The 15,350-nt window shown below is 51.2% G+C and overlaps 1 protein-coding gene across 23 annotated transcripts in view; it reads left to right on the top strand.

Moving 5' to 3' along the window:
- The first annotated feature begins 626 nt into the window (after positions 1-626).
- SCRIB (scribble planar cell polarity protein) overlaps positions 627-15,350 on the top strand; it is a 112,171-nt gene continuing 97,447 nt past the window's right edge. For 19 of the 23 annotated variants that reach the window (XM_042785761.1, XM_042785775.1, XM_042785772.1 and 16 more), the window contains exon 1: positions 627-924. In XM_042785761.1, the coding sequence (XP_042641695.1) occupies positions 763-924 (162 nt within the window). In that variant the 5' untranslated portion in view covers positions 627-762. The remainder of the gene's footprint in view (positions 925-15,350) is intronic. The other 4 variants (XM_042785777.1, XM_042785773.1, XM_042785769.1 and 1 more) reach the window with 2 other exon arrangements.

Raw genomic sequence — 15,350 nt, 5'->3', positions numbered from 1 at the left:
GGCACTGTTTGAGCTCTTTCCACAGCTCGTCTCACACTTCTGATTGCCTCCATAAACTACAGTCTTTTAAGAGAAATGTTGCTGCCTCAGAGAACTTTGTGCAGTGGTCCTGGCTTTTTTCACAACGTATTTTCCTAATGCTGTCCCGCATTACGAACGCGTTAGCCAGCGACTGCCGGCGACGCGCGTGTAAGTTACTCGGGAAGCCACCGCAGCTCTCGCTGTCTGCAGTCGGGGCTGATTTTCCCTCGGGGTGCCCCTTCCCGCGGCCAGAGGCCGAGCTGGGGAGTGCGAGCGGCCCCCACGCCGCTCCGAGCTGCCGCTGGGCCGCTCGGGGCCCCGCTCCGGCCCCGGGCCCCGCTCCGGCCCCGGGCCCCGCTCCACCCCGGGGCCCCGCTCGGGCCCCGGGCCCCGCTCCACCCCGGGGCCCCGCTCGGGCCCCGGGCCCCGCTCCACCCCGGGGCCCCGCTCCGGCCCCGGGGCCCCGCTCCACCCCGGGGCCCCGCTCCGGCCTCGGCGGCCGGGCGGGAGCGGACTCCGTTTCCCAGGGACGCTCGGGGGGGGGCGGCCCCGGCAGCCGGCCGGGAGCGGCGGGCAGGCCCGAGGGGCGGCGCGGAGCCGAGCCGGGCGGCGGAACCGGGGCCGGTCGAGCGCCCGCCCGCCACCCCTCACATCCGGGCCCTCCCTCGGGCGGGCCCCTTCCCGGCGCGGCGGCTCCCGCCCCTGCGCGCCCGGAGCCGATCGCGGCCGAGCCCCGGCGCGATGCTGCGGTGCATGCCGCCGCTCTGGCGCTGCAACCGGCACGTGGAGGCGCTGGACCGGCGGCACTGCTCGCTGCAGGCCGTGCCCGAGGAGATCTACCGCTACAGTCGCTCGCTGGAGGAGCTGCTGCTGGACGCCAACCAGCTCCGGGAGCTGCCCAAGGTGAGGCCGCGGGGGAGGCCCGGGTGCGCTGCGGCCCGGTGGGGCCGGGGGCCGGCAGAGCCCGGCCCGCCCTCGGCGGCCGCCGCCGCCGCTTTCCGCCGGGGCCGCCGTGAGGGGAGCGGGCGGGCGCTGCCCCGGCCTACCCGGCCCCGCTGCCGGGCGCGGCCTCCTCCCGGCCGGGCCGCTGGCCTTCCCCCGCGCCCGCGGGCGGGGAGTGCGGTCCGAGCCCCCGGCCGGCTTCCCCGGGCTTCGCGCCGAGGCCCCGGGGCCGGGCAGCTGGCTCCGCCGTGGCTGCGGGAGTCGCGGGCGGGTTTCGCGCTCCCTGTGGGGGCCGGCGGCCGTGGGGCTCGGCTGGCTCGGTGCGGGGAAGGGGAAGGAGGGGAAGGAGCCCCCCGCTTGGGCGGCGGCCGGTGGGCGCGGTGCGGGTGAGCTCGTCTGCCTGGTAGCGGGGCCTCCAGCCCGCGGAGGAGAAACCCCTCGCCGAAACCGGCAGTCCTGTGAGCCAGGCTTACTGCTAAGGAAAGCACAAGGTGAATTTAAAAACTCTGGTTTAAGCTGTACGTCACAAAAGTTACCAACTTTTTTAAAAGCGGTAAGGGTGCTTTAGACGTATTATCGGAGACTTCAGCCTGCACTTGCAACTTCTCCCACAGTTCTGTTTAGCCACAGCTCCCTGCGCAGGGAACGCTGGTGATGAATCCTTAGTGGTGCCGCACACCATGTCGGTGTGATTTCTCCGTGGAAGCAGAGAACTGGAGATGTGCTCAGCAGAGAGCTGCCGGCTCGACCCAGACGTCTGGGCTTTGCTTTCCCAAGGCAGGAGTCTGGGGTATTGGCCCAGATCTTGTGCTCAGGCCCTACAGTACCGTTCAGCAGGAACTGAAACGATGATGTTCCTGTTTTGCTGGGTAATCTGAAGCATAGGACGCTGCAAGCAAGAACTGGAATTTGAACCTGCCTCTCAGGAAGGAAAAGACCTTAAGTAGAAGTTACTGGGCTATAGGATGTTCTGAAGGAAGTTTTACCACATATCCCTTGTGGAAATTGTACCGTTTTTAAAAAGTTAGTTAAATATTACTTGTGCCAGAGAAAGAAATTATTTGGCTGTAGCTTGTTTGAACAGCTGCTCATCAGTGAATGTAGAGTAAGTCACCTTTTTATTAAAAAAATTGAGAACTAGGTAATTATTTTTTGTTTTAAAGTTTCTTACTGAGCTACTGACATGATATAATAATATTTGTGATGAAATATGGAGGGAAAAAAACCCAACAAACAAAACACCAAATGCAAACCAAAAAACTTGGTTTTGATCCAGGCCAAAATAATTTAGTTCAGTTTTGTTAAATTTTACAGTTTATGCATCCATACCTAAACAGATACTCTTGTGTAGGAACAGCAGATTCTTGCTCTCCTGATGCCTCTAATATTTTTGTGTCCTCTCTGCCTTCCCTGCTTGTCTTCCTGTGAATTACTGTGAGCCAGGCTGTTTGTGGGATTCAGGTGCGAGGCTGCGTTGTTCAGGTGTGGAGACACTGGTATGGTACTCGATCAGCTCTCTTCCATCATGTAGCCTGGGATCTGGTTATACTTTAGGCGGGGATATTTCTCACACTACTGGAAAATGTGTGTTACAGGCAGGTTAGGACTGAGTATAAGACTTCCCTGCAGAGGAGGTTAATTGCAGCCTATCTGCAGTGAACTTCCCAACCTTTGTGCTGCTCAGCTCCTTCGTATGCTGCTGAATAGTCACAGTCCTACCTTGTGTTTACATTGAACATGTTTGGACTGGGATATTACTGGGTTTTGGTTAGCTTTTGAAGAGCATCTTCTTTTGGGATTATAGATGTAATTTTTATAATGACATTTTTTTCAGTCTGCGATCAGATAGATATAATCCTGCCTGTGAAAGCAGGTACGGTGTATCTGTCCTAAGCTCTGGGTCACCTTCCTGTTGTGCTCAAAGAGCATGTATTTATGATCACTGTTGTTTAACTCCAGCTGTTCCGTTTGTTCGGCTTGGAGGCATCAGAGCCCTTGCCATGACCTGTCCTGAGATCATGGGTTCCTCTCTGGTTCCTCCAAATTTTTAGTCTCTTCTGGCAAAGAATTATTAGAGAAACAATAGAGAACAGACAGGTAAGATTCTAGTCCTCCAGTTTCAGGGATGTAGTAAAGTCAAAAGAGGTACAGAGAATGGGGAGCAGAAAATGGTGTCATCAGACTTAATACGCAACAGTTTTTGTTTAAGGAGAATAAACATTTGCGAGATCTATTCAGTCTGTCTGAAAAAGATAGTGCCATTCCTCCATCAGAGGACAGAGGTCTGGAGTATCACAAATGGCCTGGAGGGAATGAACAGGGAGCAACTGACTGCTGTTTCTTCCTGCACGAGGACTGGAGGGCATTAAGTGAAACCAAAAATGGCTCAGTGCAGAATAAATGAAATAATTTTTCATGCAAAATATAGTTAAGCTGAAGTGTGGAACTACTTGCCATAGGACATAATGGATGCTCAAAGTTCAAAGGACTAGTTGATGGAAAACAACCAAAAATGAGTATATGCAAAGACACTATCTTGCTTGTGCTGCATATCCCAGGAGAAACTTAGAGGAAGTGTTGTTTTGGGCTTGCTGTACTCCCACTCTTGCGTATCGAGTACTGTCTGCAGCTGCTATGGGTTTTCTCCAGTTGTGATGGGTAGCAGCCCACCCCTAGCAAAACATAAATGCCTTCTTCCTCACAACCAAGCTGGGGAACAGGAGGGGAAACAAGAAAAGCACCCCCCAGTGCTAACTGCTCCTGAAAAAAGCTAAGGAGCTGGTGGATGCTGGCTGGAGATGCAGGCGTGTCAGAAAGAGTGAGCAGAAGCAGGCCCCACAGTCTTTCCCCTTTCCAGCCCCCCACCAAGTTTCCTCCAGCTGGTGCCGGAGACAGTTGATAAGGAGCTCTGGAGTTTGGTGGAACAAGGATGCAAGGTTAGATCCACCTGAGGTTTGACCCAGTATGTGACATGATGGTTTGTGCTAATAGAAGTGAAGAGGTGCACTTTTCAGTCCCAGGCACACAAATCACTTTAAGTGATTTTATTTAAGTAGCTTTATTTAAGGATATTACTGTTGGGAGCCATGTGGGTAGGGACAGATACCTAACGTAGGAGTAAGAATCTGCATGTTACACAAGGTGGCTATGGGATGAGACTTGAAAATAACTTGCCCTTCCACCAGGGAAATTGAGGAGAGCAATACTCAATTTGGGCACGTATTTTCCATGAGGGAGGGCAATAGGAGAGATCTTTGTCTGCGGTGGGGAGGATGGTTTACAGTTGAAGAGCCCTTAATGGAAACATGCCTTTTGTGTGTGAGACAGACTGGGAGGATTTGTGCGTGCCACGAAGGAAGATGGGGGGGAAAGGGAAGTGCGTTTGTTTCACAGAATAGGTCTGTGTACACCGTTCCTTGAGGGAGGACTTTAAAGGACTACTGAGATGTGTGTGTAGGGGTAGGGGAGGAGATCAGTTAGAAGCACTGAATGAGAGAGTATATATAGTCTCTGGTAGCAAGTTTGACCAGAGCAAGTTTGTTTTTAAGGGCTCAAGTGGGACTTCTGGGGAAGGCTTCCACATGAAGGTGATTTTTGAAGCAAAAGAATGGAGGGATGGCTGGCTTTTGGAAAGGTCATCTTGTTTTACCGTTAGCAAACAACTTCTTTTGAAAACGTTTGAATTTACCTGACTCCTCTTGTGTGGTTTTTTTTGACCTAGCGCCTACTACCAAGCCACCTCTGTCTGATATGCCTTTATTTGTCTTGTCCAGAAACACTGGCAATCTCTTGTTCTTTCTGTGGCACCATTTTCTTCTGTACCAGAACTTCCCATGTCCCCTTCCTGCTGCTGCTTTGCTCTTGATCTGGTTAGATGATCTGCCTGCCTCCTGGCATTTCTGAATGACAACACTGCGCTTTCCTGAACTCTCTACTCCAAACTGTAGAAGTGAATGATTGTTTCTCTCCGTCTTGGAGTGCTGTATACTCTTCTGTCTGCTCTTGCATTTTTTTTCAGTTGTCCCATGTGGAATCTTGCCTGTTTTGAGTCCAAATTTTTCATTATGGTGGCCACACTCTGGTTGTTTGAAGTGATAGATTAAATCTGTGTTACGAGCATCTGCTGCCTTGTTGCAGGGATTTGCTGCCAGGGTGATACAACATGGTTTAATGGAAAGTGATAAATTCAGTTTGATAAGTTCCCCGTGCTCTTCATGAGCGTGTCTGAATTCCAGAGGAGGAAATGCCTTGCTCTGTGCTGATTTCTGCTATACCTGGTTTGCATAAAGTGATTTCTGCTGGACTGTGAGTGTGTAGCATGCTTCAGTGGCAGGAAAAATAGCAGGTCCTTCAGCTAGGGTATAGGTTTCAAGGATACAGCCTACTAAATCATTACATTAGAGCTACAAAAACCACCTGACTCATTTAGTTCACTCTCCGTGAGCACTTCAGAGGTGCAGGTCTCACCAGAAAGGAATGAACGCAGTCTGGAATTCGGAGGAGGGGTTTGGAGGTGTCAGAGCCAGTCACAGCCCAGGAGCAGAGCATGATCAGCAGGGATCCAGAGGCTCTTGGTGTGCTTTCAGAGGAGTGCTCAGGTTTGGAGTATGGGAAGGCAAAAGGGAGAGGTTGGAAGGAGCCTGGGTGGAGCAGAGCTCATAAGACCTGGTGTAGGAGGAAGAGAGGGTGGAGCTGCATAGGGACTGAAAATTATGAACAAGTCAGTGTGGAGGAGGGAGGAGACCTCTTCTGTGTCAGCAGGAGTATGCAGAGGAACAGGCTTCTGGAAGGATACCTGGCCAGGGGGTGTTGTGAGGTGGGCAGGCTGACGGATTGTGCAGACAGGGGAAGGAGGAAATGAAAGAGCTAGCTTTGATACCAAGTGTTTGAATAGTGGTGGTGCTGAAGATGCAAGCCCTAGGGATGTTTGATGGAGGGGTTACAGCTTCTCTGCTTTGCTTTTTCCTTACTAAAGCTCCCATGACACATTGGGCCCTGTGCAGAAAACTTTTTTTTTTTTTTTTTTTTTTCCTACTACCCAGTGACCTGTTACTAGCTTGCACTGAAAATTATGAGAGATGGACACCTGGCTAGAGCAGCAAGGAGAGGAGGCCTTTGGGGTCCAGTGCATATTCCTTCCTGTTGTGGCTCGTTGCTATTTGCATCTTGGCAAGGCCATTTCTAGGCTGGTAGAAACAGTTTCAGTAGTTCCTCCTGTTTGGCTGCTGTTGGCCTGGGGCAAGAGCATTGGTGTCCTTTGTCCAGAGCCTGGGATCCTGCTGCACCGAGCAGGGTGAAACCTGAGAGCGGTGTTTGTCACTTTCCCAAGACAAGGTGGGGCCTTGCAAAGCTAATTAAGAGCAGCTTTTAATTTCCTGGCATCTGGGGCCTGCAAGGAGGATCTTGGGTTTTATTTACTTCCATGGAGGAGTAAAGCTGCTCCTTTTAATCTCTCCATGCTAATAGCCCTTCCCTGAGAAAGTCAGGGAACCATGAGTCTTCAGTGACTGGATTTCTCCATGCTGTACTGAGACTGAGCCAACTTTGGTGCCCATTAAGGCTTGAGTGTGCAGTGGGCACCTTCTCTTGTTCTGCATGTGAGTTCTTTGCATCACAGGCTTTGTCAAAACTGCAAGCTGCATTTGTTTAACAAAACCAGTCAAGAAACTGGTTTCACTTGATTGTTAGGAGACCTGTGCACAGACTTGGCATGCTTCTCTATTCCTAACAGGAGTTCAGGAGTCCTATGAGTTAATGTGTACAAATGGATGTGGTTTTGTTTCTCCAAAAGCCAGGTATTCTGGATGTGCTGCTTCCCAGCTGTTGAAATAAGTGCAGGCCACTTCACCCTTATCCTTTTCTCTCTGTGCAGTAACTGTCTGTCTTCTAAATCCTGGGTAGTGACTAGGGGGATTTAGGATTTGTGCTGGAGTGGTAACAGCTGAGTATAGGCTCAGTTGTGGAAAAAAGAGCTAATAAAACTTCTAGACATACAAACAAGGGAACAAGAAAGAGGAGCACAGAAGGTCTGCAGGTAAGAATTGACTATTAATATTCAATTCTCTGTGAGCTCTAAGGTGTGTAGTCAACTTAATAGTTGGACAGCGTGTGGGTATGCTGTCCTATGTGGATCTCAAAAGGTGCTCAGGTCTTGGAGGAAGTTCAAATGAGTGTAACAGTGAGGTGAAAAGGCATTCTGGTTGGTAAAGTTTCAGTGAAGCAGAATTCATGAAGATGTAGGTGAACTTGGCCTAAATGGTGTTGTGTCTCACCAAATCTTCCTTTGCACTGGTTTTGAACAATGTAGGAAGTTTATCAATGAAAGCACCTACTCAGTCTTCCCCCTGGGTCCAGCTGACCTGGTTATTGTAAACCTTTAGATACGTCTCTGACATATGCTTAATAACATCTTTCGTGTCTTTGGGTGCATTGGCTGTTAAGTTGGCTGCTTGGAACAAGTTTGCACCTTTGGGATTCTTCCTGTTCCTCAGTGACAATTACTGGCATAGGTTCACCTTTTCTTGCTCATGTTCCAGGATGCTGTCTCTAAAGTGTAAATGAGATATCACAGTGGCCCCACAGAGCATTTGCTCATCGCCTGATCTACTTGTACCTCTAAGATCTTTCCTTATTCCCTTTGGCTATTGTCTGAGTATGTGCCAGGAATGATTTAGGTGGTGGTTCATTGATAGTTAGAGGTAAAGGCAGGATTAGGTTAACCTCTTTAGGTCTCCTCTGACCTGTTATGTCCGTTCCCCTGAATATTCCTGGATTTCATAACCTTATTTCACCGTCTGCCTGATAGAAACTTGGATGAGGCAGGGAACAGTGGTGAGAGAGTGTGGTAGATGGTAAGACAAGCTGCGTGCTGAGGCAGAGGGATGTGACAGCCCACAGAGCTCTTGCACTGAAAGGTTCTCTGTGGTTCTGACTCCTCCTTCTTCCATTTCTAGTTCAGGGTATTTAATGGTGTATGTTTGGGCTGTTCCCCTGAGCGCTGCTCTGGCACCTTCCTATTCTTTGTACTCTTACTGTTCAGAAAAATTGTTTGTGTATTTGGTGTCTGAGAATCTCCTGCTGTCTCCTTCCACACAGGGACACTTAACTTTTCTTTAAGACTTTTCCAATCCCCTAAATGTGCTTCCATGAACCCCGAGTGTACAGTCTGCTGTAGTCTGAATACCCTGTTCTATACCAGTTAATAAACTTGATTTCATCTGCCTTGATTTCCCATTTTCAGGGTTAGAGCTTCTTTGTTGGGGTTTGTTTGTTTTATGGTGCTTCTCAGTGATGGAGATGCACCTGTTGTATAAATTTACAGGATAATATAATTTCTGCCTCAAGAGAATACAATTCTATTTGAAACAGTTGGAACGTGTTATTTTAATACTCTTGGCATTTTCCCCTGTTGCTTATATTTCGTAGAATCATGAAATGGTTTGGGTTGGAAGGGACCTTAAAGCCCCCCCCAGTGCCCCCCCCTGCCCCAGGCAGGTCCACCTTCCCCCAGCCCAGGGGGCTCCCAGCCCCGTCCAACCTGGCCTTGAACCCTTCCAGGGAGGGGGCACCCACAGCTGCTCTGGGCACCCTGGGCCAGCGCCTCGCCCCCCGCACAGGGAGGGATTTCTGCCTTATATCCAATCTAAATCTCCCCTCTTTCAGTTTAAAACCGTCCCCCCTCGTCCCATCCCCACCCCCTGATCCAGAGTCTTTCCCGCCCCCCCTTTAAGCCCTGGGAGGCCGCTCGAAGGGCTCCCCGAAGCCTTCTCTTCTCCAGGCTGACCCCCCCCAACTCTCTCAGCCCGGCCCCCCAGGGGAGCTGCTCCAGCCCCCCCAGCATCTCCGTGGCCTCCTCTGGCCCCGCTCGAGCAGCTCCGGGTCCTTCTGCTGTTGGGGGCCCCCGAGCTGGCCCCAGCACTGCAGGGGGGTCTCCCCAGAGCAGAGCAGGGGGGGAGAATCCCTTCCCTCACCCTGCTGCCCCCCCCTGCTCTGGGTACAGCCCAGGGCACGGGTGGGTTCTGGGCTGTGAGCGCATGTTGAGTTGTGTTGAGCTTCTTGTCAGCCAACACCTCCAAGCCCTTCTCCGCAGGGCTGCTTTCAATCCACTCCTCGCCCAGCCTGGATTTGTGCTTGGGATTGCCCTGACCCATGGGCAGGACCTTGCAGTTGGCCTTGTTGAACTTCATGAGATTTGCACGGGCCCACCTCTGAAGCCTGTCCGGGTCCCTCTGGATGGCATCCCTTCCCTCCAGCGTATCACCGCACTACACACCTCGGTGTTGTTGGTGAACTTGCTGAGGTGAGGGTGCACTTAATCCTGCTGTCCGTGTCACCAACAAAGATGTTAAACAGTGCCAGTCCCAGCACTGACCCCTGAGGAACACCACTTGTCACTTCTCTCCACCTGTGACATTACAGATAAGTAAATTACTAATTGGTTATTGCTAGTTGACCATTCCTTGGTCAGAAGAGGATTTAGAAGACGACTAGATTGGTAGATTAGGTCTGTTACACTGGAGAAGGCCATTCCTGAGGTGCTGGTATGCCAGGGAGGGGGCTGGGTGGGGAGAGGTAAGTGGTAGAATAGATAAGAAAGGGGGAAGAGGTCTTTGGATAGTACTTGGGGTATATAAGGTTTTGCTTCTTCACTCATAGCCAGAATGCTGTCCCATTAAATGATCTCATCAGATCTTTCCAGATGAATGCTTTTGCCATATTTCAATGGGAAATGCCACTGGATGCTCCATGTGTGCCACAGGGAGTGCCGATGTGCTGGTGGCACTCCTCCTTTGGACTCCTCCCAGCCCACTGCACAGGAATGAGCAGGAGGTCGCTTGTGCTCTGATTTCAGTGGGGGGCCCTCTGTTTATGCAGTTGTACGCTGCTGCTTTTGTGTTTAAGGTGCAGTCTGAGACCATGAATTACTCTTGTCAATAAAACCCCCCCAAAGCTCTTCTTAAGAGTGAGGTGTTACTTGTGGTGTTGTGATCTAATTCTGGCTTGGGGATTTCCTTTCTGTGGCCCTGAATTGGTTTGTTGTTTCGTTTGGACCAGAGATTCCACTCTGCTCCTGTGTGCCGTCCTCAGGCAGCATGCTGTCTGCAGGGGAACAGTTGCTGCCTCTGCCCCCAAAGGGGACTGCATTCCTCAGTCCCTGCTTAAATGCCTGGGAAGAAGCAGCTGGTGAGCCTTTGGCTTGGAGACAGCTTGCTTTGTCTTTGTTGGAATGTATTCCTGACACTTAAGTACTTTTAGATATTTGAAATACATTCCTCAGGGCCTGATATGTGGGGTTAAATAGTCGGAAATCCGGCCAGTCTGCTTTAGGGAGGGCTGTGTCCCGGCAGCCAGGGAGCAGCCTGCGTGTGTAGGGTTGGTCTCCCCAGCTCTGAGCGCCGGTGTGCGTGGGGGCACGCGGAGCCACTCATGTTCGGGGTGCTCAGCGCTCCTGCCCTGCCTCGCCGAGCCTGTCTGCGCGCCTCCTCCTTGTCGTGGGCCTGTCTGGTGTGGGCAGGTGACGAGTGTCCCCTCCTCCTGTGCTGTGCGGGGGCTAAAGGGGAGGAGAGCCCCACTTTGCTGTCCCTGCTGAAGCACAGGGAAGATGGCCTGCCGGGGTGGTCTGGCTGCAAACCCCAGCTTGGTCGAAGGTTCCTGTGCCTGGTGTTTGGCTGCTGGGGAGGATCAGCTGTTTCCCTTTGAGACTCTACTGAGTTGTTCCCTTTCAGGTGTTTGTGATTACATGCTCGTGGCCAGAAAAGGCTGAAGCCAATTTAGTATCTGTGACAGGTGCTATGAGGAGAGGAGAATGAAACACTGCTATAATTGGAGTCAGTTATTTGGGAAGATCCCTCATCTGGGATGGCAAGTGGTCTGTATCCACTGCCTGTGGTCCTGTCGTCCTGTCCCATGCCTGCACAGGTGGGTCAGACTGAGTCTCTGGGTATCTGGCACGAGGGTCTCTGAGGAATGCCCAGGTGAGAGGGTCTACCTGGACAGTGGTAGTGGTGCCCTTCCCGTAGCACCGGGGCTGAGGTGCGGCCTGGCTGCTGGAGCCCCAAACTGATCTTCTCATCTCCCATCAGTGATGATCGCTTTTTTGACCTCTGCTGCCATTAACTCTGTTATCCTCACTAGATTTCAGGTGGCTATTCTGGGAATATATATTGCTTGCATCATTTCTCTCAATATAGGGAAAGGCGTGTCTTGGGTTCACTGCTCTGATGGTGCAACCTAGTGCTAACTGGAGGTGCTTGGCTCTGCTGGAAGTGGACTGACTCCTGCTCTGCTAAGGGAGCTGTACAGCTTCTGGGGCTGGCACCCTGCCCGAGCTGCCCAGCTGTGGGATAGAAGTCTTTCTGGTTCTGTGGCCTCATCTGTAAGGTGTTGGCTTTGAGCACAGTGACTTGGAAGGACTGAGTTTAGCATTAGAGCTGATCAACTCCCCAAGTGTTTTGTTTTTCTGCCTTTGCTTCCAGCTCCGCTTGCATCTCTCTCGTACAGCTGGCTTTCCACAAAGGCAATCCTACTGGCACAGTTGTCCAAGATCAGCTCTTTCTTTCATCACAGATGTAAAAGGGGAGACCCCAGTCATGTTCACATTTCTCCTACCTGCAGGTCTCCAAGACTGGGAAGGCAGACGTGTGCTTCTGCATCCTGACACTTTGGTTGTGGAGCATGGAGCAGAGCCTCTGCTTCCTCCATGGGCATCTCTTAAGATGTCAAGCCTGCATTTAAGCAGGAAAGTGTGAATGAAACACAAGGCTGAAATATGTGATCTGGTTTTGCTGTGAGCATTTCAAGGAGCTGCCCAAGCTGCTGCATTTCACTTCTGGCAGACACCTCCTGCCCACGGTGGCAGAGTTCTATGCATTTGTTCTGGTTGGGGACAAACATGGAGCTCTGCTGTGAGCTCAGCCCGTGGTGGCATGGGAAACCAGGCCCTCTTCTTGCTCATGAATCACCAGAATTGTAATTATTTTCCTGCTACACAGTCTGATCCTGCCTTTAATTAAACGTGCTGTCCTGCTGAAGGCGATGGGACTGTACCAGCAGGGTTTGACAGTTGGACTTAAAATTCTCTTAAGAATAATGAGATATAAGGAGGACCTGTCCTTACCACTGGCATTTCCAGGATCAGAAAGATTAGCAAAACCTCTGTCTTGGATCCCCTTAGCCTATGTTGGAGGAGAAGTAACGCAGCAGGCATCATTGGTGTGCTCAGTCACTGCAGCAGAATCACCTGGTCTAAACGCCTGTGGCTCTGGGCCTTTGTCTCAAGAGCAGCCTGGGTCGTCACAGGTTGTTTTTGAGGAAAAGGAGGCATGTGAGACCCACTGTTTGGCTAGCAGAGCTTGGGGACACCTTAATAGATTTGGCTGCAGAAGCAAGAAGGAGTTGTACAATTACAGTGTGAAGGCCGTGTTTACACTGTAGACCCAGTTCCTGGTCTCCAGATGTATAAATTGTCACCGCCTTTTTTCAAAGATGTTGGCCTATATGTAAGATCATTGTGGTTCTACAGTTGTTTAAGTTGAGTGTCTGACGACTCTTCCTCTGGCGCGTGTCCTGCTCTGCTTTAGCAGTGCTGCAGCAGTCTCACTTTGGAAATGCCCCATCTTTATGAGGTGTTTCATTGAAGCCTGCTTAAAGCATGCTTTGTTGAGGGGAGAAGTGTTCCTATAGCCTGATGGCACTTGACAGCCGTCCCCTCCTGCCTGTGTTTGCAGTGGGGATCCTGGCACCAAGGCAGCCCCTGAGAGCTGACTGTGCTGCAGAACAGCATGGCTCTTTCTCTGGAGAAACTGGTAGAGGAGCATGGGTGTCTGTTTGCCCTCCTCCCTCCCTCCTGGCCACTGTGGAGGTGGCTGTCCTCCAGATACAGATGGGAGTGTGAGGGCTGGCTGTCGGAGGAGAGCAGCAAGGCAGTGCTGGGGAACAAAGTCCCCTTCCCCCAGGATTAGGCACGGTGCCTTTGGTAAGACTGATGTTTGGGGTGTGAAACGGGACAAATGCTTCTGCCCAGAGGCGTGGGACTGTTTCACCCGTATCTCAGTATTGTGTGACAGTGTGGGGACTGCAGAGGGGATCTCCTTGCTTAAGCAGTGGCAGGTGAGGGGAGACCTGGAGTTCAGCCTCGGGTAGGCCAGAAGCCCTTTTGCTGTAGCCTCAAGAAAACAAAGATTCAGAAGAGAGTTGTAAAATTCACCTGGGCCTGGGGCCAACCTGGAAGCGGGGAACAGTCTGCATGCAGGAGCAGTCAGTGTTTTCCAAGTCCCAGGCTTCAGCACCCAAACAGCACTCTGCTTGCTTGGCTGAGAAGGTGCGTCTTTCTGCAGGTGGGATGGGAGCTGTAGGACATATGGGCTTGTGTTGCCATCGTGTGAATCATGGATGAGCACAGGGCTCTGGCCTTATAGCAGGGACTCTGTGGCTGTGATTGCTGCAGGCTGGATGCCAGCGTTGTGAGCACTGGCAGTCTGCATGGGAATCTTGGTTGACCTGGTAGATCTGCATCCCTGACTGTCATCAGACTGCTTGGGTCATTCCAAGGCTGAAGCCCTTTCCCTCTCTCCTGCCAGAGCAGCGGGGCCAGCTCCACCGTGCCCCATCTGAAGAGCTAGTGGTAGCAGCACAGGGGTGGCTGGGGTTACCCAGCACTGTCTGCCCAGCTGAGCCAGGTTGACTCTTTGGCTGTTAATCTCATTTGCGGAATGGATGGCTTTCCAGGCCTGTCCTCTAGATTTAGTTGTTTCTGGGAAACTGCATAGTTGAATGGTAGCTCAAAGGGTTTATTGTGATCCTTTTATCTGTTGTCCTTTCTCCTTTTTTAATTTTCCACCTCTTGATCTGACTAAATGAGCAGAGGGAGGAGGCAAGGCTCTGCTGAGCATTACTCTGCAGCAGAAAGGAAGCTCTTGTGGGCGATGTCCAAGTTCCCAGCATCACTATTTGAATGCTGTGGTTCTCTATGCTAACCTAATAGTTCCATTAACCTTTATTTCATGTCCTGGGGCTTTGCTGCAGCTTCGGTACTAATGCTGGGAGCTTCACAGATACGAACATCGACAGTCAAAGAGGCAGGATTTTGAGGTTTGGAGAAAGTGTTTCTTCAGCTTGCTGACGTGATGCACAGCTTAGTTGGAGGCATGCTAATTGCAGAGAGGAGGATGGAACCTCCTCCAGACGTTTTCTAGGGCCTCTTACAGACAAGAGACTGGGTTTACAATGGCCCTTTATGACTTTGGTGTGTATATACATGCTGTGTGTGACTTTGCATGTACCACATTGTTGTGCTGCTGTTCAGAAGGACCTTGACAGGCTGGAAAAATGGGCCAGTGGGAGTCTCATGGAGTTCAACAAAAGGAAATGCCAGTATCTGCACATGGGAAGAATAACCTCATGCAGCAGTACAGGCAGGCGATGGACCGCCAGAAAAACAGCTTTTCAGAAACACTGGGGGTCCTGGTAGACCACAAGTTGACCAGCAGATAGGAAGAGCATTGCCAGCAGGTCAAGAGAGGTGATCCTTCCCCTCTGTTCTGCTCTGGAGGATTGTGTCCAGTGCTGGGCTCCCCAGTGCAGGGAAGACTTGGGTTTACAGGAGTGTGTTCAGTGAAGGGCCACAAAAATGGTTAAGAAGATGGGGGCATCTGTGATATGAGGGGAGGCTGAGTGAGTTGTGACTGTTCAGTCTGGAGAAGAGAAGGCCTAGGGAGGTTTTACTGGTGTGTATATGATGTCAGGGAGCAAAGGAGATGGAGACAGACTTCTCAGTAGTGGACAAGAGGTAATGGGCACAGAATGAAATAGAGGATATTCTGTTTAAACATAAAGAAACACTTCTTTTTTTTTTTTTTTTTTATTCTTGTTAACTGGATGGGTGGTCAAACACTGGAATGTGTTGCCAGCTGAGGTTGCAGAATGTCCATCCTTGGAGGTATTCAAAACCGGAGTGGACATAACCCTGGGTAACCTGCTATAGCTGACTCTGCTTTGAGCTGAGGTTGGACTAGCTGATGTTGAGAGGTCCCTTCCAACCTCAGCCATCCTGTGGTTCTGCTGGACCTGTATCTATGATGCACGACACCTTTTTGAGTGAACTGCTGTATTTGGAAATCTGCATCCCTCACTGACTGTCCTGCTACATACTCCTGTGCAGTTTTTCAGACACTGGCTTTCTAGAAACTTACCCTGCTTTCTTAATTTATCTGGAAGCTCTGTGCTAGTGTCCATAGGCAGTGAGATGCCTGCTGTGTGCTGATTGAGGCTGTGTGTGAAGGCAGTGGTGGCTGGCTTCATTCTCTTCCATTCCTGTCTCTTGCAGAACAGGAGGTGGCTGATGCAGCCAGTTTTGGAGTTGGACAGTCAGAGTTCCTCACGTAATGAAT

This window comes from Tyto alba, unplaced genomic scaffold (genome assembly GCF_018691265.1).
Source record: "Tyto alba isolate M040663 unplaced genomic scaffold, T.alba_DEE_v4.0 Super-Scaffold_9, whole genome shotgun sequence".
NCBI lineage: Eukaryota > Metazoa > Chordata > Aves > Strigiformes > Tytonidae > Tyto > Tyto alba.
This window is presented reverse-complemented; position numbering and strand designations above follow the sequence as displayed.